The sequence below is a fragment of the Embiotoca jacksoni genome, unplaced genomic scaffold (genome assembly GCF_022577435.1).
Source record: "Embiotoca jacksoni isolate LCO1_2020_lvr unplaced genomic scaffold, fEmbJac1.0.p SCAF_22, whole genome shotgun sequence".
NCBI lineage: Eukaryota > Metazoa > Chordata > Actinopteri > Embiotocidae > Embiotoca > Embiotoca jacksoni.
The window spans coordinates 11,452,080-11,477,242 of NW_027185363.1; the positions used below are offsets into that span (position 1 = coordinate 11,452,080).

The 25,163-nt window shown below is 42.9% G+C and overlaps 2 protein-coding genes across 3 annotated transcripts; one reads left to right on the top strand and one right to left on the bottom strand.

Moving 5' to 3' along the window:
* Positions 1 to 6,201: 6,201 nt before the first annotated feature.
* Positions 6,202 to 12,153, bottom strand: rabggtb (Rab geranylgeranyltransferase subunit beta). The gene is made up of 9 exons (XM_069157977.1): positions 12,078 to 12,153; positions 11,609 to 11,716; positions 10,678 to 10,875; positions 10,254 to 10,359; positions 9,573 to 9,625; positions 9,087 to 9,197; positions 8,737 to 8,862; positions 8,106 to 8,255; positions 6,202 to 7,488 (listed from the first exon to the last, which is right to left on the bottom strand). Exons 1-9 carry the CDS (start codon positions 12,078 to 12,080, stop codon positions 7,348 to 7,350), a joined length of 996 nt encoding a protein of 331 aa, XP_069014078.1. The 5' UTR covers positions 12,081 to 12,153; the 3' UTR covers positions 6,202 to 7,347.
* LOC138203226 (E3 ubiquitin-protein ligase HECTD3-like) lies at positions 11,672 to 25,011 on the top strand. 2 transcript variants are annotated; one of them, XM_069157975.1, is made up of 21 exons: positions 11,672 to 11,994; positions 13,629 to 13,797; positions 15,143 to 15,641; positions 16,163 to 16,416; positions 16,521 to 16,656; positions 17,468 to 17,586; positions 18,410 to 18,523; positions 18,777 to 18,859; positions 19,349 to 19,514; positions 19,743 to 19,824; positions 21,835 to 22,017; positions 22,142 to 22,194; positions 22,278 to 22,446; positions 22,530 to 22,643; positions 22,813 to 22,902; positions 23,150 to 23,356; positions 23,509 to 23,638; positions 24,047 to 24,121; positions 24,261 to 24,342; positions 24,461 to 24,532; positions 24,779 to 25,011. In XM_069157975.1, the coding sequence occupies exons 3-21, from the start codon at positions 15,285 to 15,287 to the stop codon at positions 24,861 to 24,863; spliced, it is 2,571 nt and encodes an 856-aa protein (XP_069014076.1). In that variant the 5' UTR covers positions 11,672 to 11,994; positions 13,629 to 13,797; positions 15,143 to 15,284; the 3' UTR covers positions 24,864 to 25,011. The 2 variants fall into 2 exon arrangements, with proteins under 2 accessions (XP_069014076.1, XP_069014077.1); XM_069157976.1 differs by lacking the exon at positions 11,672 to 11,994 and adding an exon at positions 12,990 to 13,060.
* Positions 25,012 to 25,163: the final 152 nt, after the last annotated feature.

Below are 25,163 nucleotides of genomic sequence, written 5' to 3' on the forward strand. Positions count from 1 at the left end.
TCGGATGACAAACTGCTTGCCGAGAGAAAAGACATCATGTCTGAAAATGCTCCCACAAAAACTTTAGATTCCTCGTGATGAAAGAAAAAAGAAAACAAAGAGACTAAAAGTTTAAACTATATGTTTTTTTTTTTGCTACAGCTGCAGTGTGTTTATTTAAAGCTCAAATGTCTACTTATTGAAGTAAAATGTGTGAAAACCACACCAGAGAGACAGGTTCACTGGTGAGTTATTAATCATAATAGATTCAGACTGCTTGAAGGAAACACTGCCCTCGAGTTCATTTACGGATTTTTCTCATCAGTGATGAATAAATGTAAAGATGTGCACGGAAGAGATAATTCAGCAAAGACTTCTCCGCTTTGAGCTTTTGTCTAAAAATACTGGACACCACGCTGTGAAGCAGAGCTCTGATTTCAATTTCAGAGAACCAGTGTCCATTTGCTTGATGAGAACAGTCGGCGTTGGTCTGGTTCCCAGGCTTTAGTCCACTGAACCCAGTAAGAGGATGCCTGAGTGATGATGCCCTGAAATCCTCCTCCTCTGCTGACAGACGCAAACACAAAGACAGCGATGGAGTTTCCGAGCTGATGGAGACGAGTCTGTCCGGGGTATTACCGTAGCAACGTAATTTGGAAACGTATGAGGAGAGCTGCGAAAGTGTTTCTCATCATTTATAATGGGGGTCGAAAAAGTGTTCGACCACTAATGAAGATACTTTTTCTATTTCACATTTGTTTCACATTTATGGAGAATAATACGGTTGATAATATCCAAATGAAAAAAATTGTATGAAGGTTGAAAAATGACTAAAAGGCAACCAACCATGACGTCACCCATTGGTTTGTGAACTGCTGTTCTGTGGCCTCGAGTTCAGTATTTTGGCCGTCGCCATCTCGCTTTTCCAGAATTGACCATATTTGGACGAGCGAGCGGTTGATATGATTAAATTTTTCCCGTTGCCATCTTGTGTTTTATGAGCCAGAAGTGACCCAATTTGGATGAGCTGGATCTGACCGAGGACCCAAAGACACTACAGCCCGCCCACCTGTACCGGAAACCTGACATGCACTCCGTGCAGGCATGCATGCCCCCAAACATACTTCTCTAACATCTACTCGATTATGGAATTGCGCTCAGAAGGAGTGAATTTAGTCAATGACACCATAATGACTTGTGGAAAACAGACTGTGGCTGAAAGTCCATGACAGTCAGCACTTGTTGGTCTGTTGTTCTTACAGTAGTTTTTCAGAGCTTTTGAAGTGTGTTTGGTGTGTCTCATTATCCTGCTGCAGGATGAATCCTCCTGGAGCATGTCTCTGAAGTATGAAGTGTTGCTTGTCCTTGGTCCATTCGATGGAGAGGTCCAAATCCAGACTCGAGAAGTTCCCCCATCTTGTTTCACTGTAGGATTGATACACTGCGGTGTCATTCTCTGGCCTGGTCCGTCTCCTTACCTCATCCAGCCCTGTGTTGCTGCCATAAATCTCTTACCTGTATTTAAGTTGCACAGTTTGGGGTTTTATCGTCCTAATTCCTCACGCAATTTCCTTCAGAACACTGCTATTAGATCATATTTCCACCAGATGGCTATCAAACAACTTCAGAATAAACAGTTGGCAATTTCCATTTCCACTCTTGTATAACTAACTTCTTGATTACCCCTTAATGAAGCATTTAAAATGGATGTTAACCTGATAGTTGTAGCTTTCTAGAGCAGATATCGTCTCTCTGTGACCCGAATAAAATGTAACTCAAGCAGCACTTTCACACAAGCAAAACATATCCGAGGACGTGCTCGCGCCTCGGATGGCCTCGAGCTCCAGAAACAGTGGATAAGCTGCTGTCCCGTGTTCCCTCTCTGCCTCCCAGACGGCTTACGAGGATAAATCATTTTGACTCACTGCGACAGATTTGTCTCCGTCGCCACTGAGAAGAAGCACAAATTGAAATCCAGTTATGACGAGTCCTTTTGGACGGTGTCATTTTGTTAATGTACAAATGATTCATCCCGGAGCGCAAGGTTCATTTGTATTAACGGCGGTGGAAATGAATAACTGACAGGGCATCAGTTCTCAGGTGGCAACACTTTCCCACTTTAATTTGTCCTTCAAGCAGCTTCGAGGTCATTTTATTGTGTCTGTGGCTCTGATCCTCGTTCGCTGCCTCCGCCGGAACGTGACAATCAGGTGTCAAAGCGGAAACTGTGACATCTGTGCTGCTTTTAAACGCGTGTCAAGAAATACATACCAAGCTGCGGAGCTTTTGAGCGTATCACATGTCTTACCGCTTGTCATTGGAACGGTAGCTGGGATACAATCTCCTGTCAAAAGTCACGACAGATAATATTCAGAGAACAATAAGTTAAGAATGTGAACATCTGCGACACAAAAGCTGTCAAGTCAAATCTCTTTAGCGCTGCTGTGTTCCTTTACATGACGTAATCATGGTTATCATAAATTAGGTCGTTTAATTGAAGGCAGGAGATGGTTAGCTTAGGTTAGTATAATGGCTGGAAACGAGGGAAACTAACCGTCTCCTGGCTCCGTATTTACCGTTCAGCAAAGACAGTGGAATCTGACATCTCATCTAACTCTCTGCAAGAAAGCGACTAAGTACTCCCTTTGAATAGAAACTGTGTTGAGTTGGGATGTAAAATCCTTGACAAGCTCTTTGAGTGTTTTCTTGTTTAGACAGAGACTTCATCTAAACAATCAGTTTTTTACGGCAGTTTTGTCTTTCTTCAGGTAAAATCAGTTTCATAGAGTTTTGTTGTGAGGTTTTGGACGCCAGAGTTTTTTTTTCGCTTTGACCCAAAACACTAGAAATCTATATTTTTGAGTGACAGATCATCAACTTCGACCAAAGTAACAAGACCAGCAGGAGCTGCTCTGCCAGCAGAAACTGCAGTAACTTGATGGGCAGAAACTCACCAGTGACATGAGGTGAATTGTGAATTCAGTGGAAACAAACACGAGTCTCCAGTTCATGCCAAACCTGTAAAATCAGATCTTCCTGGAGCTGCTGGGGGTGAAAAATCACAGCATCATAATAATAACCTCAAACTTGGTAAAAAAAAAAGTTGAACACAAATCGTCTTTTTTTTTCCTTCCAAACTCACGAGTAATCGCTACACATACAACACTGCCGCGGTTTAATTGAACATTTATTAAATAATTGTCTGCTGTGCCCGTGTTTGTCTGCAGCCTCGCGTCCCGGACTAATCCGCTGTATTTTGTGCTGACAGATAACAAGAAGGTGACAGGACTGAGAGGAGGAGAGGAGGGGGAGGAAAAATGGGTTGCAGCTTTTCTTGCAAACAAACAAGACTGAGGGGTGAAAGCTGTGATCCATCCATCTGTCTCTCTGCTTCTTTTCCTGTCTGTTTCCTCGCTCTCTGCGTCTATCTCGCATTCACACTTTTTTTTTTTTTTTTTTTTTTTTTCTCCTCTCTCCCACCTTCTGTCTTCCTCTTCATCTGTATCTTTCTCACTAATGAGAGCCGGTGGGGTTTCTCAGTAGCCTAACAACCCGCATGTTTGTCTCTGCCCGAGCACCGGGGGCCCGCGGATTACTACTCCCCCATCGACTAAATAAACACACAAATAAATACAAAGCTCAGAGGGCCGCCAGTGTGTTTTCTGCAGGTCCACGCTACACTGAGAATATCACGTAATAAAAAATGCATGTTGCAGCAACAGAGGCAGAGGTGGAGGAAGGGCCAAGGGCGCTTTGAATGTGATTGCGCCCCTGTTGGCCCCCCTACCCGAGGCAGAAGGTGACAGGTAGTCGGCTTGTTAGTATCATATGTATGGAATACTGAACCGGCCGACTGAATACAAACCTGGACCAAAACCTTTGTATGAAGCGGCTGGAAAGTCGTCGTCGGAAAGACAATGAAATAACCATAAATAGAAACAATGAACCATGAGTCTTTACACATCCACACCTTGCTGAAGCTGCTGCTCACCAGAAATCCAGAGTGCATCAGACTATTAAAGTGCAATGCGCTTTTCACTATCATGATGTGGTAATTAGTGCGTGGAGATAATAATGTTGTAAAGAGTTACTGATATTACTTCAGCATTCGTCTGAAATCTTATGAAACCCTTGTTAGGAATTGTTCCATTTTCTTGTCACGGTTAGAATGCACAGGAAGTCTTCATCTCCGTTACATGAAAATAGTTAGGAGAGAATTACCTGCCTCTAATTACTCAGGCCGAATGCATCCATCTTTACACGGCTCCATTATTACAGTCTGTGAAACACGATCCTTCACACAGCGTCAGCACTCGCATTTCAGGTTTCCCTGTGTGGATTTATATGCATGTAATTTAAGAAGTGAAAGCGTTTCCTTTCGGCAACACATGAAAGTTGATCTGTTTATCCTTTTTAACCGCAAGTCTGTTTAAATAACACGAAAATTCATATTAAAGCTGAAACAATCAATGTATTGACAGAAGATTTGTTACCAAAATGACACCGGTTCCGGCTTCTTAAATATAAATATTTGCTGATTTTTTTTTTTTTCTCTTCTCCTCTCTGGAGAGTTGAATAGCCTTCACCCATTTTTATGGATGTTTATGGATGTGATTTATAGAGAACTGATCAATCAGATCCAAATCAAATGATGTTATATTAATTCATAATGAGAATTTAAATCATAAAAAAGAGGTCACACAGAGGATACACAAGTCATAAAACATCCAGTAATCAGGCTTTAAAACCACGAGAGGGAGTAAAAAGAATAAATAAATAGATAAAAACGTCCCTACCGCATCTATAATGATAGTGTGTGTCAGCACCTGAGCAGTAGAATTTCCGTGAAAAGAGTCCTCTGATTCCCTGAAGCTGCTGTAAAGGTCCCATAAAGACACCAAAACCTCATAAACTAACCGTCCAAGACGTGTTGTTGATTAAACTTCTACCGGAGACAGTCTGGCTGAATCTCTGTTAAAATCGTCAAGGACACAATTAATTGCTTATCTGGATGAATGCATTCCTTAAAACTAGTCTCACAGTGTGTCAGGTCTGCATTTCCCTGATAGATAAAAGGTATGCTGTGGCAGTGAGGTCAGTTAATTTTCTTGTACCGCGCTGCATTTTATTTCGACTTTTGTTGATATTCTGACACATTTAGGGACAAAAATCCAGTACGACATCACCTTGTATGACCACAGTTATAAACTCACAACTGAACGTAAACATTTCCGATCATTTTTAAACATGACGACTGTTGTTAAAGTAGAATAAATGTCTGCGGGGAGAATCAACAGGTGAATTTCATAGTGTGAGTGTGTCGCAGCTAAAGAAATCTAACAAATCATGACTTTTTTTTTACTTCCATCATCGTCGTGCTGCTGATAGACATTTATTTCAAAGAGACTGACATCAGTTAAAATGTTGCTTATAATCACCAATAAGTTTCTTACAGGATTGTTGAAGAGAAATTCTCACATACGGTAATAATTCTCTGAAACAGTAATAATTCTCATCCACAGTAGACTAATATTAATATATATTTATCACTTGAAGGTATGAGCACATAGTACAATAATAATTCTCATATAGAGTAATAATTCTCCCATTGCAGGAAGTTTAAAAACAACAATACATTTTGAATGGTAATGCTGCCACCTAGTGGCAAACCACCACAAGGGATAGTTTTGTCGGATTTCAGTCAAATTCTCTGGCTTTCACAAATTAAAGTTTAATTTCCATGATCTATAATGAAGGAAAAACTTTCCTTGTGCTCATCAGACAAAATTCTGCCATATTACTTTATTATTTATTCAATTTAATTTGCGTAGGTATATTTACTAGTTCTCAAATGTTTAAAATATAATCGAAGTAAAATAATTCTTCTTAAATTGGACCAGACTTCTTTAAGGCCGCAAAAAGCATAACCACACGTAAACTATTGAATAGAATCAAAACTAGAAGTGTAAAACATAAAATACTTTTGTTTGCTAAAGACTTTTATTTCATTTTTTTTTTTTTAAGTTTTAATTATATGTAACTAGCACAATTCTGAGAGCTGATTTAAACCTTATGATCATAATATAGGCTTAATTATTTATTTTTCATATCATTGACAATTATTATATGTCATCAGTCGTTCAAACTGGAGAAAATATTAGAACTACCTCATTAACATGTGATTTATTTCTTTTCTGTATCAACACACAATGAACATTTGGCTTGCAACAGATACAACTTTTATTCAGCGAGACAACAAAGAGTGCAGGTTTAACAAATCAAGTAAATGGGATGTTCTCTACAAGCCATTTCACATAATTAGTTCAGAGACCGGAAATATTTCATGATGTTTCAGACAGCGAGGAGACAAACCAGACACATCTGCCCACAGCTGCACTGAGTAACACAGACTTAAATAAATAGTGTAGCCGGGACCAGAGAAGACATTAAATATAGTGACCACGCTGCTCCACCTCCGGGTGTCTCCGGTCACAAAGACAACATTCTCCCTTCCTCCATGGCCCGCCAAAATAAAAGTATTTAACGTAAACTGAGGTTATTTTAATGCAGTGTAATAAAACTGTCTTTGCAACACGTCCTGTGTGACATCTCGACTTGTGAGGCCCTTCAGCGCGGCGTTGGTGCGATTCCTCCCTTCACACGCTCCTACTTTTAAAATACTGAAGTTGTTTTATGTGAATCAGCAGCTTCATGAAAAGGGCAGAATAATGAGAAAGCAAGGGGATGCACATTTTTAAACGACAAAAAAAACCTTCCGTCTCCCTCATCGGACTGATCTCTTCTGCGCATACACCTTGTTTTTCAAGATCACATCTGTCCAGTAAACAAGAACGCGCCTGAATCGATCAGGTAACGAAGCTTAAAAAGAACCCTGATTGCAGTCATAACTTTCTCGAGTAGTGGGGCAAGCGGAAAGGTAACGAGAGCAGGAAACTGAAACAAGTTTTACCTCGAACTGACACACTGAGTTAAGCTGAGAAGTTAAGGAATGTTGTTTAATGTTGTTTACTCGTGCAGTGATAACACATCTCTTCAAAACACCCCGTTTTTGTTGTGGTGACACAAGAAAGCTGACTTGATGACGCGTCGAGTCGTGAGAGGGGGATTAAAAACAGAAAGGTGCAAACCGGGAGACTCCATTTGTCCTCCACATCGTCGCCGAGCAGCTCGTACGTTAAAAAAAAAAAAAAAAAATGTGGACCTCAGCTCTAACCCCATGACGTCTTGTGGTCCTCTCTCTGCTCCCAACAGCCCCCCCCCCTGCTGTAGTCGGCGGGAGGCTGCGGGGCCAGCAGTGTTTTTCTCTGTGCGTATAAGTGTGTGTGTTGTTGTGACGGTGCGTGTGGGCTAGCTGAGGAGGTCGGGCAGCAGGTCGATCCTCCGCAGGACGTCCTCCGGCATGCACAGCACCGGGTTCACCGGTTTGATCTGTTCGTCTCCGAGCAGGGAGAGACCTGCGACGCCGAACAGCGTGTGGAACGGATCCACCTGCGGAGGAGAGCCGGCGTCGCTTACGATCAACAAAATGTAAAAGGACGCTCGTCGTTCAGTGAAACCTGATGTTGTAGTGACACTGTAAGAACATGTTCAGGCTAGAGCTGTCAATAACACGCGTAACTACAATTTAACTGTCTTTTTCTGTCACTTTTTATGCCGCCATTACAGTCTAAGCCCAATTGTTATTGCGGCTGTCTATTTCTTGAAAAAATGCCGAGCATACAGTTGACACATGCTCCTTGTTCTTCCTTTAAACCGCTTATTGAACACTTTCGGGTACAAAAGAAAACCAAAAAATGCCGACAAGCACAAAAAACAAAAAAAAGATTCGCGGTATTCACGACTGTACGGCTTTGAAGCTGCTTGACGAGCACCTGCGCCGTGTCACACATTTTAACCAATCAGAAGCCAGAACTGCTTAAGAAAATAAAACGCAACAAATCTAAACTATTTGCCATCACGTTGGCTTATATAAACAGCCTTCACGCTGATCATCGTTTCTTCAAAGACTCCATTAAGAAGAGCCATTTACTGTCATTAAACAATCAGAACATAGAAACGTGTGTGTGTGTGTGTGTGTGTGTGTGTGTGTGCGTTTCCCAGCTCACCATGTCTCCCGGTCTGTCGGCGAAGCCTCCCGTCTCCTCGTCCTGACAGGCCAGAATGAACTTTCTCAGCTTGGCTTTGTCGATCCAGTGGATCCTGCCGATGATTTTCAGCGACGCCAAAACCCACCACGAGTAGCACACGTCTGGCAGCTGAGGGAGAGAGAGAAAGCCGAGTCAGCACTGCAAGTACGTCTAATTCAACTCGATGCGCTCTGAAGTTTGTCACTTCATGTATTTTCAGGTGCAACCCGCAATATTTAGAGATGAACATGTTTTCATTTTGTTCTTTATAGTGAGACTTTGATGCCAGTCAGATGTTAAGAAAGACCCTTTTGTTAAGTGCAACATGATGACAGTAAACAAACATTACAGAACACAAAGAGGACCTGAATTCATCATCTGCAAAATTCATCACTTCCCTTTATCGCACGCGTACGATCGGTAAATAATCTCCTCGAGCTGCAGATGTTTCACAAACTGCTCTGAAGTCTTTATTTACTTTCGCTGCAGTTCAAACTCTTTCACCGTGAAGCAGACGTTACATTTTTATTCCCACAGCTGAACTTTACTCCCACATTACACATCGACACGCTGGCGATGGATTTCTTGCAACATCCGAAGCATTAAAAACCTTCTCGGGTCGTCCGTTGAGGCCTCCGGACGGCAGCTGTCTCTCGCAGAGCCACCAGCCCAGCAGGTCGGCGTTCACCTGGTGCAGCTGGCCGGTGAGCGACAGGAAGCCCGTGCAGCAGTAAATCTGTAAGGTACGTGTCGAGATATTTTACCGGAGAAGGATTTTAAGAGCATGACACTGATCAACAGGAGCGTAAATGCGGCAGCAGCAGCAGCCACAGTGAGAACATTTCATCCTTGTCAGATAGAAGTCAGGTGGCGACTTAACGCCTGATTTCATGAGCTTTTATTTGAGGTCTTTACTCACAGGATGTTGCTGCCTTTGTTTAAAATCAGGTGTGAACTCACCTGCCCAGCGTGAGACTCTGAACCAGGTCTGCAGCCAAAACCGCCGTCAAAGTTCATACAGGACAAAACAAACTCGACGGCTTTGTCAACGTTGATCATGTCCATCTTGCCCTTGCAGAGGAGGAAGATTCGAAGAGTCATCCTCAAACCACACACGGAAGTCACCGCTTTATTCGGTACAAAGAGCTGAAACTAACGGGGTTTAGTAAAGTCCCCCCCCCCCCTTGTTCAAGCTGTTGTAGAAAAGTGATTTATTCAACTGATTGTAATATACGAAGAGGTGTTTCTGCTCTACTTTAATTGATAAAAATATAATATAACGCTTCCAGAATAATTACACAGTTGAATGAAGAGCTATCTGAAAAAAGGTCAACAAAAACTGAACATTATAACTTTCATGAAGGACGACTGTTGTATTAAAACGCAGCACTTTTAGCTCCTTGTCTCTAAACATAATGGTTCACGATGAAAACATCATATACATACCAGTAATGCAAGTGTAGCGACAGCACAGAAAGAAAAGCGTGTATCTATTTCACCTGTAAACACAAAGAACTCAAATTATATAAAACACGTTATAATGTTTCGACAATATATTTAAAAGCAAACTGTAAAATATATATATTACAACTCTTAAACTTTATTTACTTAATTTGAGCCGCATGCCCAACAGGACTGTAATGATTTACCCTCACTTTGCATATTTGGTTAAAGATTTTTACTTATAGATATATTTTCTTCATTTAACTCTTTTTTTTCTTTTTTTTAACCGGAAAAACCTGCGTGAAACTCTCTTTTACAACCTGGTGAAGTCAGCGGCAACCAAACACAGCCAAAGATCACACGATTATCAAACAACATAAATACATCACAGCTGCTGGTTACAATAGGAATCAAAGATACAAATATAAAATACACAATAAGATAATCAAACAGGAGCGACAACAGAGGAAGAATCAAAGGAGTTTTATATGTTTCAATCTGACGAGAGAAAACAGTCAATTCAGCCTCAACTGCTTTTATATTTAAAATATAGACGATGGAAAACGTGTGGGCTGATATAATATTTATTATGTATTGCCCGTTGAGTTCACCGTACAAAACTTCTCGTGAGCTTTTCATTCATTCTAAATGTTTCACGATACGACACGAGTCGTGCTCGCTCACCCCATTTGTCCCCTGCGAAAGAGCCGTCTTCCTTCTGCAGCCCTTTCACATATTCCACCACTTTGTCGACATCGATCGCGTCCACGCTGCCATACAAGCACAAGATCTGAGGACAAGATTTAAAAAAAAAAATAAAAAAAAAAATAGAGTGAGCTAAAAACGGAAAGGGAAAAAATACTTCAAAGTGCAGAGCATTCCAGCTAATTTACAAATCCGACACGGACGAACGAATGTAAATGAAATACAGAGATTTAACCACTAAAACTGCTGTAAAAATTTGACTAACAGAGATTCTGATGAATAAATATTACAATGCGCCTCATGATTATCATCAGGGATCAAAATCAACTACAGCACTTCTGTTTTCCAGACAAACCCAGATGACAGCCGCACAGAGAACTAGGAATAACGTGCTGGAGGTCACCTGGACGGCACTGAGGGTGTAGAGCAGGTGGGGGTCGTGTCCGATGCTGGCGCTGATGCCGCCGCACTCGTGCTGGCAGGCTTTGATGAAGTCGATGATCTCCTGCCGGTTCATCCGGGGCAGCTGGTCCATCAGGTCCATCACCGTCAGCCCCCAGTAGATACCGCTCATCCTCAGGTACTCCGACAGCGTGTACTCCTGGACACACATAAAGAAAAAAAAAAATTAAAAAAAACATTGCAACGTGAACATGTTAAAATCATTTGGATTTAATAGAACAGAAGTCAGTCATTATACTCTTATGCTCACTTATAACATACATTACTTAAACTCTTCTTTGACTCGGTTGAAAGATTTAAAAAAAAAAAAAAAAAAAAAACAATAACAGGTAGAAACAATAAAGCAGTTAAAAAGACAAGTTATGAGTGTCAAAGTCAATATTGTTCAAAGTTGTCTAATATCTGTATGCGCCAGATGTGATTCAGAAGATTTTTCTCCTCTGCTGTATTCAGATCAACTGCAACAATATGTAACTTAATAAAATAACTTCATTAGCACCAAAAAAAAATTAAAAAAAAAAAAGATTTGAGTGCAGGACTTTTAAGTTGTAGTACTTCTTCCACCGCTGTATTTTTTTTTTTTTTTTTTTTACTCTTTTTAATCGCTATTTCCTTTTTTTTTATATATATATATATATATATATATATATATATATATATATTAACAATCTCTTGTGTTTCTTTTATCTTATTTAAAGCACTTTGATGTTGTTAAAAACCTGCAAAAACAATTCAGAGGCGTCCAGAGTTGGAAAGAAACACACATATATCGCATATATATATGAAACACGTGAGAAGAAATATATTTACATATTTATTTTTATATATATATATATATATCTATATATATATATGAGACGGCCTGTACTCACGTAGTCGTCCTTTTTGGAGCCGTAGGCAGCGATGTAATCCGCGTGTTTGTCCAGCAGCAGAGCGCCCGGAGCGTCGGGCTTGACGATGACATCTTTCACTTGGGTGCCCTGAAACACGCACGAAAACAGCTCAAGACAAGGCCCACGAACTCTGAACTCTAAAAAGACCCTCCGTCATTGTCCTTAAAAAAAAAAAAAAAAGAAAAGAGAAGAGAAGAGAATCTGCCTCTGATTTGTGTTTTTTGTTTTTTTTAACTCCCTGTTGTGAAGACTGAACATCGATCGGCGGCGGCTTGTTGACAGGTCGCTACGTGCTAACGCCGATGCTAACCGCGTTTTAGCCGCTTTGCGGCCCGCGCGGCCCCGCCGCTCCGAGCCCAACAGAGGTAAGTAGACGCTCGCATCCACTTCGGTTATAGTGCGATCTCAAATTACATTGATTACTACGTGAAAAACAGATTATAATTACCATTGTGACATATTTCGCATGATCAGATTTTCTTCTTCGTTGGTTTCCTTCTTCTTCTGTAATTTTTTTTTTTTTTAACGGCAGCCGGGTTTTTTTTTTAACCTGCGGTACCGCCACCTTCTGCTTCGGAGTGAGAACAGCAGACCTGTCCGGTACGAGAAGTACATTTACTACGTATCTACATACAAATTGGAGATACTTGTACTTTGCTTAACTATTTTTTTTTTTTCGTGCATTTTATACACCGCAATGATTCAGAAGGAAATAATGTGCTTTAGGTAGGTAGGTATTTACTTTATTAATCCCCGAGGGGACATTTTTTTCGCTACAGCAGCATACAGAAGCAATAACATAATAATAGAAATAATAGAATAAAATAATAGAATAGAATAATAGAAAAGCAATAAAATAGCAGTAAATAGCAGTAAAAAAATATAAATATAAAATATAAAATGCACAGTATATACAGTACATTATATATCTATATATATTATATACAAACAAACCAAGAAACACAGTCAACATATATATATATGTATATATATATATACAGTACAGTATATATCTATATATATTATATACAAACAAACCAAGAAAAATACAAACAAACCGAGATTACTTTAAATAAGTAAAAGATTTTTTTTTTTTACAAACAAAACACCTGAAAAGCTGAACTAATATGATTGTTACAAATTGAACTGGAAATTAATTCGCTACTATTTTTGTTATCATTCAAGCCATTTAAAAAAAAAAAAAATTGCTTTTCCATTGGTTTAAGGTTAATGTGTCCTTTGTTGTTGTTTTATTGTCAAGTCACAGTAGCCCCCTGCTGTTGCTGCTTTCTGCCACCAGGTGGTGGTGTTGAGAACAATTAGTGTTAAAAGGGCTTGTTGTTCCTTCTTCCTGCTTGCGGGCGAACAACTTGGAGGTTTCCTTAGTGTTGACGGTGTTGACGGTGGGGGTGGGAAAGTCTCATGACAAAGGTAATGTCAGTGTGCACAAAGCCGCGCCGTGATATTTAACTATGTTAACAGAGAAACGGTGCTGGGTTGTTGTTTTTTTTACATTAATTTAAACTCTGTAGGTAAAACGACGGTGTGTCAAACTTTTTTAAATTAAAATGACCTTTTAAAATGAATCGCTCTACGTTCCCACACGCTTCATATGTGTTGGTAGATGATAGATGTGCATTTCTCCGGGTTTAATCTCGGTTTTCGGTTTCTGGTCGCACCGCACTGCTCTCTGTCTGATTATTTGCTTTGTGCGTGTTTAAAATTTGCGACGAGCCCGAACAGCTGCTCTCTAAAGGGAAACACTCGGTTACCATCAGAGTCCAAATGAGTCATTGGAAATGCTACAAGAAGTCCTGCAGTGATTTGAGTCCCGACTGCCGTCTCATTTCAGGGTTTGACACCAGAAGTGGGTTGTCTGCCGAGCGGCTTATTATTATTATTATTATTATTATTATTATTTTATATTTGAGAAGTCTGACAGCGGTGAAGATTACATCTGACGTGTGTTGGTGTTTTGTTTTTTTGTTGTTTTTTTTAGTGTGAAAGAGCCCATCTTGCAGTGAAGAGGGCGAGACCGGTGAGAGGCGACCCGAGGTGCCCCTTTGAGCTGGAAGTGCTCCCGGATCAACGGGACTCGACGGCGCCTGCGCAGAAGACTCCGGCACCAGATGCAGCGGTGCTCCAAGTGAGAGACTGGACCTGATCGAGTGAGTTATCACACAAAACACCCCGAGACATGTACACGTGAACAGTCCACGCCCGGAGGAGATCGGTGGGAGCTGTGGCCCCAAAAACGGCAAGCACATCTGGCTTTATCGCAGCAAAACCTAAAGAGTTTGCGAACCTTTTAAGAATTCTCCTCGTCATATCGACCTTAGCCCAGGAGTAGATGACATCAGAAAAAGATAAAGGGTAATGAAATGGGCTGTCTTATTTACCAAATGGCAACCGCACACTGAGGCTTCTCTGTGAGCAGGTGACCTTTAACCCGGCGCGCAACAGGAAATAAAGAACCAGAGGACTGAATGAATGAGCCCAGACGTTTCTGTTATATACGCGGTTACCAGAAAAGGACACGCTGCCGTCCAATCTGACGGAGAGACACCTCTGTAGGTCTGAGGTCAAGGTGTGGACGGATTCTGATATAAAAAAAAAAAAAAGACGAAACGGCAGATGACTTGCTGTTGAACCTTTTACGCCCAGCCGCCCACATCGGTATCGCATTGTTTCGGTGGATAATTTATCCACCGTATATTCCGTGTTCACAGTCCAGACAAACAGAAGATGGTAATAAACCAGAGTTGAAAGTGGGATAAGAGAAATCTTGATAACGGTGATCGCGCTTGTTATGAAACGTTCTTGGCTTGCTCACCCTTATGTTCAAGCAAAGATGGCGTTTATTCGAGTTATTTTTTATTTTTTTTTGTCTCAAATCAAATATTTCAGATTCTACCTGATGTTCTAAGGTGTAAAGGTTGTATGTTGTTGATGGTAATTTCTGATTAAATGAAGCCAAAAAAAAAAAAAAAACACTTAAAAAGGAGGGAAGTAGTTGAAAAGTCCAGGTTGTGTCCTGACAGAGACTCTTCCTGATTAAAACCTGAGTCAAGGACGCAATGCTGGATAAACACGTGACCGTTCCTGGAGACGAGGTCCTTTTTAGATAAGAGAGTCCGGCAGGTGAATTGTTCGACCGGTGTAAAAACACGCCTAAACGCACAGACGCACCCCTGCCAGGGCGAGTTGTTGAATCCTGTCGATCGGTATAATCTGGAGACACTTTGTCCAACAGACGGTTCTGTTGTTTGCTCCTTCCGTTTATGAGGGATTCCCTCGAGACACTTTTAATCTTTCGGAGGAAGCCGACACTTTCTGCCTCCGTGTCCGGGAGCTTTTGGTCGCCGATTAGAGGGTTTCTAACCCTTTCGGACCGCGAACGCGCTCGGTGTAAGAGCGCTTAGAAATCGGGGGGAAAAACAAACGGGATTTGGGTCAGCTGTTCACTGAAGCCTCTGTTGCTCAAGAAAGTTCGGCTTTGTTTTGGTTTGACAGGAGCGTCGCTGCGCAGCCAGGCAGGAGAACACAAAAGGCGTGACGGCGGTGTGATGTCAGCTGATGTCCCCCCGCTGCTGCTACTGAGCTGCTGACTGCTACCTTCATCATCATCATCATCACCATCATCATCACCATCGCCATGTCTCTGGGCGACAACCCTCACCTGCTGCTCGGCAGGATCCGCTTCCTGAACCGGTGCATCGAGAGCTTCAGGAGGAGCGAGCCGGTGCCCGAGTGTCTGTGTTACGTCCCCAAAGAGGTGTGCTACAAAATCTGCAAGGACTCGTCGTCCACGTCCTCCGCCGCCTCCTCCTCGGCCTCTGCAGGAGGCTCCGCCGTGGGGAAAACCCTCCTCTCCGTCTTTGAAAGTCCACATCAGATCGCTCGCAGCAAGAAATTATGCAAGTTCTACCTGGAACCAAAGAAAGGGACGTGTATCCGGACAACGGGGGAAGAATACTGTAACAGCCAGGGCCTCTGGGTCAAAATCAATAAGGTGAGCGACTGTCGGTCTCCTGAGTTCATTCACATCATCCTGCAGATCCTCTCTAATGCTGCTGAAACAGCTGACATCAGTCTGATCCACTTTATAACTGCACTTTGTTTCCATCCTTTACCCTTTGTACCAGTAGAGGGTGTTATATGTACTGATGTTCATCATTTACATCCTTCTTATTACATCATGTTTTAAATGACAACAACCAGGGTTCACATGTTGGAGAGTTTTTAGTTTTTTTTTTAGCTCCGAACTTGGAAAACTTTGAATGAACTTTTAAATTGTAGAAACTGCTTCTGGACTTGTGGAACATTTCAGCTCACAGCAAGAAGGTCCTGAGTTTGAACCCAGAACTGATCCACGTCGTCTTCTCCTGTCTGCAGTGGTTTCATCCAAACATGTGGACATTAGATGAATTAGTGACTACAGAACTACATCCATACGTCACTTTGCTTTGCTGATGATGTTAAACGCGGCGAGGCCGAACGCGTGTTGACCGGGTGATCCGTGTCCGTTCCCAGGAGCAGCTGGAGGAGCACCGCCCGGGCCAGGAGCTGGAGGAGGGCTGGATCCTGGTGTGCAAGCACACGGAGGGAGGCGACAGGCTGGTGCCCGTGGAGTCACCGGAGACCGTCAGCAGGCAGCAGCAGCTCTTCGGCTACGACCAGAAGCCGCGCGGCAGGTGGGAGCAGGTGGTGGACGTGGAGAACGCGCTGTACATCGGCTCCAAACCCAAAATCGCAGAGTGCGACGCCGCCGCCGTCCAGAAGCTGAGGTGAGTCCGATTTGTGTGAAGTCACACCGGGAGAGTCGAGACTTTTCTGGGACCGTTTTTTTTTTTTTTTAACATTAAAACTTTTATATTGTTTTATGTTGAAGGTATGTTCCCCCCACCTGGACGTATGAATGTGACGAGGACCTGGTGCACTACTTCTACGAACACATAGGGAAAGAGGACGAGAACCTGGGGAGCGTGAAGCACTGCGTGAGCAGCATGGAAGTGTCTTCATACGATGTAAGCGAAATTCAACTCTTTTCATAGAACGGAGCTTTAAGGGACTTTCATACGGCGGAGTATCGGGGAGGGGGGGGAAATAAGAGGAGGATTTCTTTTCTTTTTCCATTAGTTTGCTCTCAGGAAAAGTCAATGTTGAGAATAAAGTTCAAATGTCGTGAAATTACATTTCGAGATTAAAGTTGAACTTTTGAGAACACATCAAACGACTTGCTCTGCGCGGTTGATTCCACCAGATGCCTCCTGTAGTTTTGTGTTGCTTGTGTTTAGGAACAAGGAAATGAATACGATTGAATTGTTTGGTAACAAGTATTTGGACTTTGAAAAGATTGTGTTCTGAACCAGAAGTGACACGAACTTGGGAGGAAGTGGTCGTACTTGTGCAGACTGAAATAAATGGAAATGGACAGATGCGAGGGTATCCATGGTTACACCTGCCCCGCAGTACGAAGAGGATATGTCGTATGACAAGACACGTCAAAGCAATTGATCAACTCGTTCGTTCCCGAAGGCGTCGGGTGCTGCGTCTGAAGTCCAAACACGTTTCCTTTACTTCTCACCGTTTGGACTTTATTCTTGATACTTTATTGTGAAAATGAAAAATCGCCCTCCTCCTAATTATCCCCCCCCCCCTCCGCGTTGCCCTAAAACACAGTCGTACTTGTCGATCAACTACGCGTGTTTCGACTCTTGACGTTAAACAGTCTGAGATCCTTTTGAAGAATAAAAAAAATCCAACAGGATTGTTCGTTTGTGATATGATGAAGCTATGAACACAACTGGAAGAGTATTCTCAACAGATTTGTTCCAGAGTTCTTTCAGTGGGGCGAACTGTCTGACGGACGGCGACTGCGAAACCTTCTGGGAGAGCGACAGCCTGCACGGACCGCACTGGATCCGCCTGCACATGAAGAGAGGCACCGTGGTCAAGTAAGGAGCCAAAACCCATTTATTTTAGCTTTCATCCCGGCCGGTCAGCGATCCAGACTATTTCTGCCGACCGCAGTCATTTTGCAGAGCGGGTGGAATCGTTTCCGCTCGTCTGTATAAAAACAGCCGGAATAAAACCAACAGAAACGACAGATTTCCATCAATATTTCCAGTTTTGAGGTTTGACTGGTGCTTTTTTTTTTTTTTTCTTCTTCTTCTCTTAAATGACGTCATCTCATCTTGTCCTATTCTCCTGCGGTTTAAAGGCACACGAGCAGAGAATTGCCGTCATCGAACGTTTATCTCGAGGTGTTTAACTCATCCTATCAAAACGGACACGTTTCAATTATTTGCGGGACAATTAGGTTTCGACTCAAATCGTCCGATCGTGACGGCCCGAGTTTCAGCTGAACTGAGAAGGCGCTGCCGGTTTTCATCAGGCTTCTTTTCCTGTTCTTTGCAAAGTTGAATGAGGTTTTTTTTTTTGTCAGCAGTGTTTTCCTTCTTGTGCACTTTTTTTTTTTTTTTTTCCGTAGAGCTTAACTTTTGTGCATCGTCTGTTGCCCTGAAACAAGAAGTTTTTTTTGTTTTTTTTTTACTGTAGACACGTTGGATGTCACTTTTGTTTTGCTCAAAATATAAATAAATCGCTGTGGAATAACAGGCAACTTTTTCCTGTGTTGCGACGGAATGATCCACAGTAACTCGCATGTGATGATGCTGGAGGTGCCTTGTGGTTTTTAGAGATATGAAGCATCTCATTTGTCTTCTTTTTATCTTGTTGATAAACATGTTTTTGTTTTTTTGTTTTTTTTTCCACCAGCGAGCTGCTGCTGACGGTGGATTCAAAGGACGGGCTCTTCATGCCCATCAGAGTCTCGGTTTACGGAGGAGAAACAGACCACCTGAAGAAGCTGAGTGACGTCACCATTGACGAGTGAGTTTTGACAAATGCGGAACAATTTACAAAAAAAAAAAAAAAAAAAAAAAAAAAAAAACTCCACCGAGTTTCACAGATCTGTGCTCCGGATTGCACGATGTAATCGTCTGTTTTTAATATGTTCTGTTTAAGAAAGGATCCGTATCTGCCCGATATCTTTTCAGTGCTCTTACTTGTGTATTTCCCTCTTTTGCAGCAGGTTAACCAGAACCAGAAAATCACACAGCTGTTTGTTGTTATTGGTTTCCAGGGATTTGATTGGAGACGAGAGGGTGCTGGAGAATAACACCTCCCACCTTCCCGTCATCGAGATTCGCATCGAGCAGTGTAAAGGTCAGGCTTCCCAGGATGTTTCTGAATTAGCCAGTTTAATCGCGTGCGTTTTCATCAGTTTGAACTTCTCCATTTTTCTCCTTGGATCTCCCGAACACACAAACTTGATTCCCCTTTTTGATTTTACATTTGTGAACGATTGTATTTGTTAATGAAGGTGTTGTACTTGCTTTTTTTGTGTAAAAGTGTGAGGAAGACGTCCTCCAGGGCGGGGGCTGGACTGGATCAGTCTAGCCCCGCCCTTCTTCCAGCGGTGCAAGCAGGAAGTAAACTGATCTGGTCGTGTGACCTTTCACACTAGCCACATGACGAGTTCAAGTTTTAACCAATCACTTTCTTGCCCAAATCAATTAACTACACTTTCGAGCTTCGAGAAAAAGAACGGTCGCAATTCTGTGTAATCTTTCATGTTTGAACACTTCTGCAAAAGCTTCTCCAGAGAACCTGAAACAACGTTTGATCCCTCCTTTGTTTTTTTGTTTTTTACAGATGAGGGGATAGACGTCCGGATCCGAGGCCTGAAGATCAAGTCGTCCAGTGGGAGGGACCTGGGTCTGAACGCTGATGTTTTCCAGTCCTCTAACCTGGTGCGCTACCCCCGTCTGCAGAGCACCCCACCTGACATCCTGTACCGCAGAGCGCTGGTCATCCAGAGGTAGGTCAGAGATGACTGACGGGTTCTCGCCATCACAGAACATTTCATGGAGCTTCATATTTGTCCCTGACCGTCTTATTTTCACGTCAGGCTCAGAAAGAAATTGTCCGGAACGCATTTCTGGAAGAAGTCAGGTCTTCGCAGTAAAGACAGTAGAGTGCTCTGATGGTCCATGTTTGCCTTTCAGCACCAAATGTTTGTGGTTGTTATTTCCTTCTGTCTCTGCAGGTTCACCTGTCTCCTGGACAGTGTGCTCCCTCACCTGGTGCCGGCCTGGAACTACAGCCTGGGCACCTTCAATCACATCCAAGTGAGTCATCCTAAAGCGTCTGATGAATACAGGACGGGTCGCAATCAGCAACATGTAACAAGCCACGAGCTTGGTTTTTAGAGCACAGTGAATCTGCCTGCTTATATTTATTCAACCCTATTTCCAAAAAAATGTGGGACACCGTGTAAAATGTAAATAAAAAACAGAACGACATGATTTGCAAGTCATGTTAACCCATACTGAATTAATAATAGATCAAAGACACCATATCAAATGCTGATATTGTTAGAAAAATTACTCGAGAGGCTCGGTTCAAAATCAAACACATCGGACATTTTATTCTTGCAAGAAGGAGCAACTACATGCACCCTCCAAGAGAGGTGTCCAGCAGTGCTCCCCCCAGCAGTTCTTGTCTCTGCTGTCCTCCTTTGCACTATCCTTCTTTTCTCTCAGGGCAGCTTTTATACAGTGTGACAAACAGTTGACAGTCACACACACACACACACACACACACACACACACACACACACACACACACACCCGTTCCCTTTGTATCTGCTTTCGTATGGTAATCCAGAGTTGGTTGTAGGTCATAGGATAAGGACACCGGGGAGTCGTCAATTAGACGCGGAAAGAATCACTTGCAAATAAGACGGACAACAAAGGAAACTTTTCGGACAAGAGTCTTTCCGGAGCCACAATGCAAACAAGAGGAAGAGGCAAATCCTTTTTTCCCCATCAGATATGGAGAGATTTTATTGTTTTATGAAAAATATCTGCTCATTTTGAACACAGTTCATCGCTGCATCCGCAAATGGAGGTTAAAATTCGACCGTTCAAAGAGGAAACCAGATGTAAACATGATCCAGAGACACCGCCACCTTCTCCGGGCCTGAGGTCGTTTAAAATGGACTGAGGCGAATTGGAAAGCTGTCCTGTGGTCTGACAAATCAAAAGTTCAAATTCTTTCTGGAAAGCATGGACATTGCATCCTCCAGGTTAAAGAGGAGAGGGACCATCCAGCTTGCACATCTGGCAAGGCGCCATTGATGCTGAACAAAATATACAGGTTCTGGAGCAACATAGGCTTCCATCCGGACAAACATCTTTTCAGGGAAGGCCTTGCTTATTTCAGCAAAACAACGCTAAACGGCATTCTGCATGTTTTACAATTGCTTCTCTCCGTAGTAGAAGAGTTTAGGTGCTAAGCGGGCCCGCCTGCAGTCCAGACCTGTCACCCATTGAAAATATTTAGTGTATCATGAAACCAAAAAATATGACAAAGGAGACCGCAGGCTCTTGAGCCGCTGAAATCTTTATATCAGGCAAGAATGGGACAACATTTCACTTTAAAAACTCCAGCTTCTGGTCTCCTCAGTTCCCAGATGTTTGCAGAGTGTTGTTAAAAGATGAGGTGACGCAAAACAATGGTAAATCGGGGGGTAAATTGGGCGGCACGGTGGTGCAGTGCTTAGCGTTGTCGCCTCACAGCAAAAAGGTTCCGGGTTCGAATCCGGTCCTGGGCCTTTCTTTGCGGAGTTTGCATGTTCTCCCTGTGCTTGCGTGGGTTCTCTCAGGGTTCTCCGGCTTCCTCCCATCATCCAAAAACATGCACCTCAGGTCAGGTTACCTGGTACCGCGCTAGTGGCAGCCTGTTGCAGCAGCTCCCCCCTGAGAGCCCCCCCTGCTGTAGCGAAGAAATTTCCCCTCGGGGATTAATAAAGTGAAATAAAAATAAAAAAAATAAACATGTCTCTGACCCAACTTTTTTGAAACCGGTTGCTGGCATCAAATTAAAAATGAGTATGATAGCATGATATACATATATATATATTTTCTTTTTTATAAAACGATACAATTTCTCCGTTTAAACATTTTATATATTGTCTTTGGTCTATTCTAAAATAAATGAGTTTATTTACACTTCACACAGCGTCCCAGCTTTTTTTGGAAACCGGATTGTAAAACTAATATTAAACTGATGTTTACAGCTACAATGAGTCTCCACCTCTTGTTTGTATTTACTTGATTGTCCTTTGATTGTCCTAGAGCATAAAGCAGTTCTTACTGCTGTCCAAGCACCGCTCGGCTCTCATCACTCAGTGCCTGAAGGACTCGGAGACCAGTAAGCCCGGCTTCATGCCCCAACTCTACATCAACAGACGTCTGGCCATGGAGCACAGAGACAACCCGTCTCTGGACCTCAGCTGCAAGAACGCTGTGTTCAATCAGGTAGAGACGAGAGAGGAGCCTGAAGATCACCGACGAGCTCCAGCGAGAAGAGACGAGCACGTCTTCGTCTGTCTGACGGGGGAGACGGAGCCTCATGGTTTTTTTTTGGTTTCTCCTCTCGCAGGTGTTCGAGGGTCTGAAACCATCCGACAAATGTGACAAGACTTTGAATTACAGGTGTGTATTTTCTCGAATATTTCTCCCCTGAATATGACTGCAACTCAACAGCGTTGTAAACGAAATCTCCGAATTTTGTTCAGATGGTCCGACGACTACGACCAGTGGTGGCAGTGTAACTTCATCGCCGAGGGCATCCTCGACCACGGAGGTGGATTTCGGGACAGCCTGGCAGACATGTCGGAGGAGCTCTGCCCCAGCTCGGCCGAGTGTCCCGTGCCGCTGCCCTTCTTCAACCGCACGTCCAACCAGGTACTCGCTCCCCGTCACTGCCTGGATTTCAGTGTTTTCACTGGCTGTCTTTCCTTCAAACTGTCTCTTCCTCGTCTTGTCAGGGCGCCTCAGACGCCAGAGATTACTACGTCCCCAACCCGTCCTGTAAAGAGTTCAGCAAGTACAAGTGGATCGGTCAGCTGATGGGAGCTGCTCTCAGAGGAAAAGACTTCTTGGTGAGCAACGCTCGCTCTCCACCTACTGTGGGATGTTTGAAAAATGGCGCTGAAAGGCAATTTCCCCAAATGTCATTAGTTTAGTGTAAAACCACGAGATGACATTCAGATGTTGATTAGCTGGTGCAGGTCTTTGGTTTTCAGACTGGTCCTCTGTCCTCTCCTGCAGGTCCTGGCTCTGCCCGGGCTGGTGTGGAAGCAGCTGACTGGAGAATCCATCAGCTGGAATAAAGACTTCCCCGCAGTCGACTCCGTGCTGGTGAGGACATTCAGGTCATGAAATGTGAACCTCAACCTTCTGAAGGAAGAGAAGACTCTGCAGACCGAGTTTCATTCATGTAGAAGATCCACCATTATCAGTGGTTTATAGTTTAAGTGCATTTTCTGATATTGTTTGTTGTAATCTGTGAAGTAGTTTTGAACTGTAACGACAGAATAAACGGTCTGGATCGACTGCTGATTCTTCTCTCCCGGGTCTCTGGCTCCTGGTGTGAATGTGTGTTCAGGTGAACCTGCTGGAGGCCATGGAGAACATGGACCAGGAGACCTTTGAGTTCAGGTTCGGGGAGGAGCTGGTCTACACCACCCTGCTGACCGACGGCCAGATGGCGGACCTCATCCCGGGCGGCAGCAACGTGGCAGTTGGCTACAAGGACCGCAGCCAGTTCGTCCGGCTGGTGCAGAAGGCTCGGATGGAGGAGAGCAAACAGCAGGTGGGGCTTCACCTTCCACGTCCATGTAGCTTCTAGTGCAGTCAGGATTCCTCTGCTTATCTTCAGGATCAGCTCCTCCGGTGACTGTGTGTGACTGTGTGTGACTGTGGAGCTGAATCACTGAAGTGTGTGTGTCTGTCTGTGTGCTCCAGATTGCAGCCATGCAGGCGGGGCTGCTGAAGGTGGTTCCCCAGGCGGTGCTGGACCTGCTCACCTGGCAGGAGGTGGAGAAGAAAGTGTGCGGAGACCCGGAGATCACCGTGGAAGCTCTGAAACGACTCAGTGAGTTTCCAGCTGGGAATTTATCTGAATCTCTTCCGACAATAAGCTCACATTTTCTGTCAAAAGAATGAAACGCACAATTTATTTAAAATACCTGAAAAATTATAGAAATTAAAGTAAAATTCTAGTTTAGTTTTATTTTAGTTAGTTTTTATTGATTATTGGGGTTTTCTAGTTTTACCAAAACACATTGTGTGTATTTTATCCAGCCTCATTTTTGTACATGTTGTCTTTATATCCTGATTAATATCTATACTGACAAATACGTTCCTCAACGTTGTGTTGTTGTTGTTGTTGTTGTTGTTGTTGCAGGTTCCGAACGGTTTGTTTTGTAGGTAAAAGCAATGAGATACAGGTTGTAATAAATGAAAATGATCCCTCATTATGACGTATTGATCTGTCCTCCAGCACGCTACGAAGACCTGGAACAAAGTGACGTTCGAGTGCAGTACTTATGGGAGGCGCTGACAAACTTCACCAACGGTCAGTTTCAACGTCCGTTTTCCATATTTTCCAACACGGTTTGAAGTTCAGTGTTTGTCTTATGATTAAATGAAGTTATTAAAGAGGTTAAAGGTTTGTGATCTCCGTGACTGAAGACAATATTGAATTGGCTTTTCAGAGGATCGCAGCAGGTTTCTGAGGTTTGTAACTGGTAGAAGTCGTCTTCCTGCACCCATCTCCGTCTTTCCTGACGGACAAGAGTGAGTTCAAGTGCATCCTTGTAAACAGTTATTATTATAAACTACTGTTTACTGTTGATGGGGAAATAATGAACGTAGCAAACGCAGTGTTTCAACTTGGGTTTTTTTTCTGATTCAGCTCTGAAACGACTGATGCACTTCCACAGTCCTCCACATGTTCCAGCACTCTTTATCTACCCAACTATCCGAGGTACAGACACGTTTATTGAAGTCGCATTTCACTTTGTACTTTTAATAAAGACTTTTTTTTTTAGAGCTTCAGCCAGTTAAACATCTTAAAGTTAAAAATGTTCCTTGCATCTATCTGATGTAACACTCTGAAAGTGGATAACTGTTTATAAAAGTGCTTATCATTGACAGTGGAGACACATTTATTTGCCTCATATCCCTTCCTCCTCCTCCTCCTCCTCCTCCTCCTCCTCCTTCTGTCCTGCAGTGCAAAGGTTTGTGAAGAAAAGCTGCGTTACGCTGCGTACAACTGCGTGGCCATCGACACCGACATGAGTCCCTGGGAAGAGTGACTTCGCTGCTGCTGCTTCACTGAACGCTGCACACCATGCAAATCACTGTTGAATGAAAAAAAAACCCGCTGAGTTTATCACCATGTCTTCACAACTGCCAAATAACCAATAGCTGTATATAATAAATAACTATATGGAAACATGGAAATGACTGATGGGAGTTTTTATTAATGACTTAAATGAATGTTTGTGTTTACGTTAGTGGGACAGTGCGAGATGATGTGTAGCTTTCCCTTGTCATTAATTTGTTATGAATACAAGAGGAAATGTATCACAAGAACATACTTCAAGCTCACGGGT

Excerpts from the sequence above, each read along its gene's own strand:
- rabggtb (XM_069157977.1), bottom strand. Across the intron at positions 10,360-10,677 it reads ACACCCTCAGTGCCGTCCAG|ATCTTGTGCTTGTATGGCAG; the intron begins GTGACCTCCAGC and ends TCTTGTCCTCAG. Across the intron at positions 8,863-9,086 it reads CAGAGTCTCACGCTGGGCAG|ATTTACTGCTGCACGGGCTT; the intron begins GTGAGTTCACAC and ends CGTACCTTACAG.
- LOC138203226 (XM_069157975.1), top strand. The coding sequence starts at position 15,285 with ATGTCTCTGGGCGACAACCCTCACCTGCTGCTCGGCAGGATCCGCTTC. Across the intron at positions 17,587-18,409 it reads AAGAGAGGCACCGTGGTCAA|CGAGCTGCTGCTGACGGTGG; the intron begins GTAAGGAGCCAA and ends TTTTTCCACCAG. Across the intron at positions 22,018-22,141 it reads AGAACGCTGTGTTCAATCAG|GTGTTCGAGGGTCTGAAACC; the intron begins GTAGAGACGAGA and ends CTCCTCTCGCAG.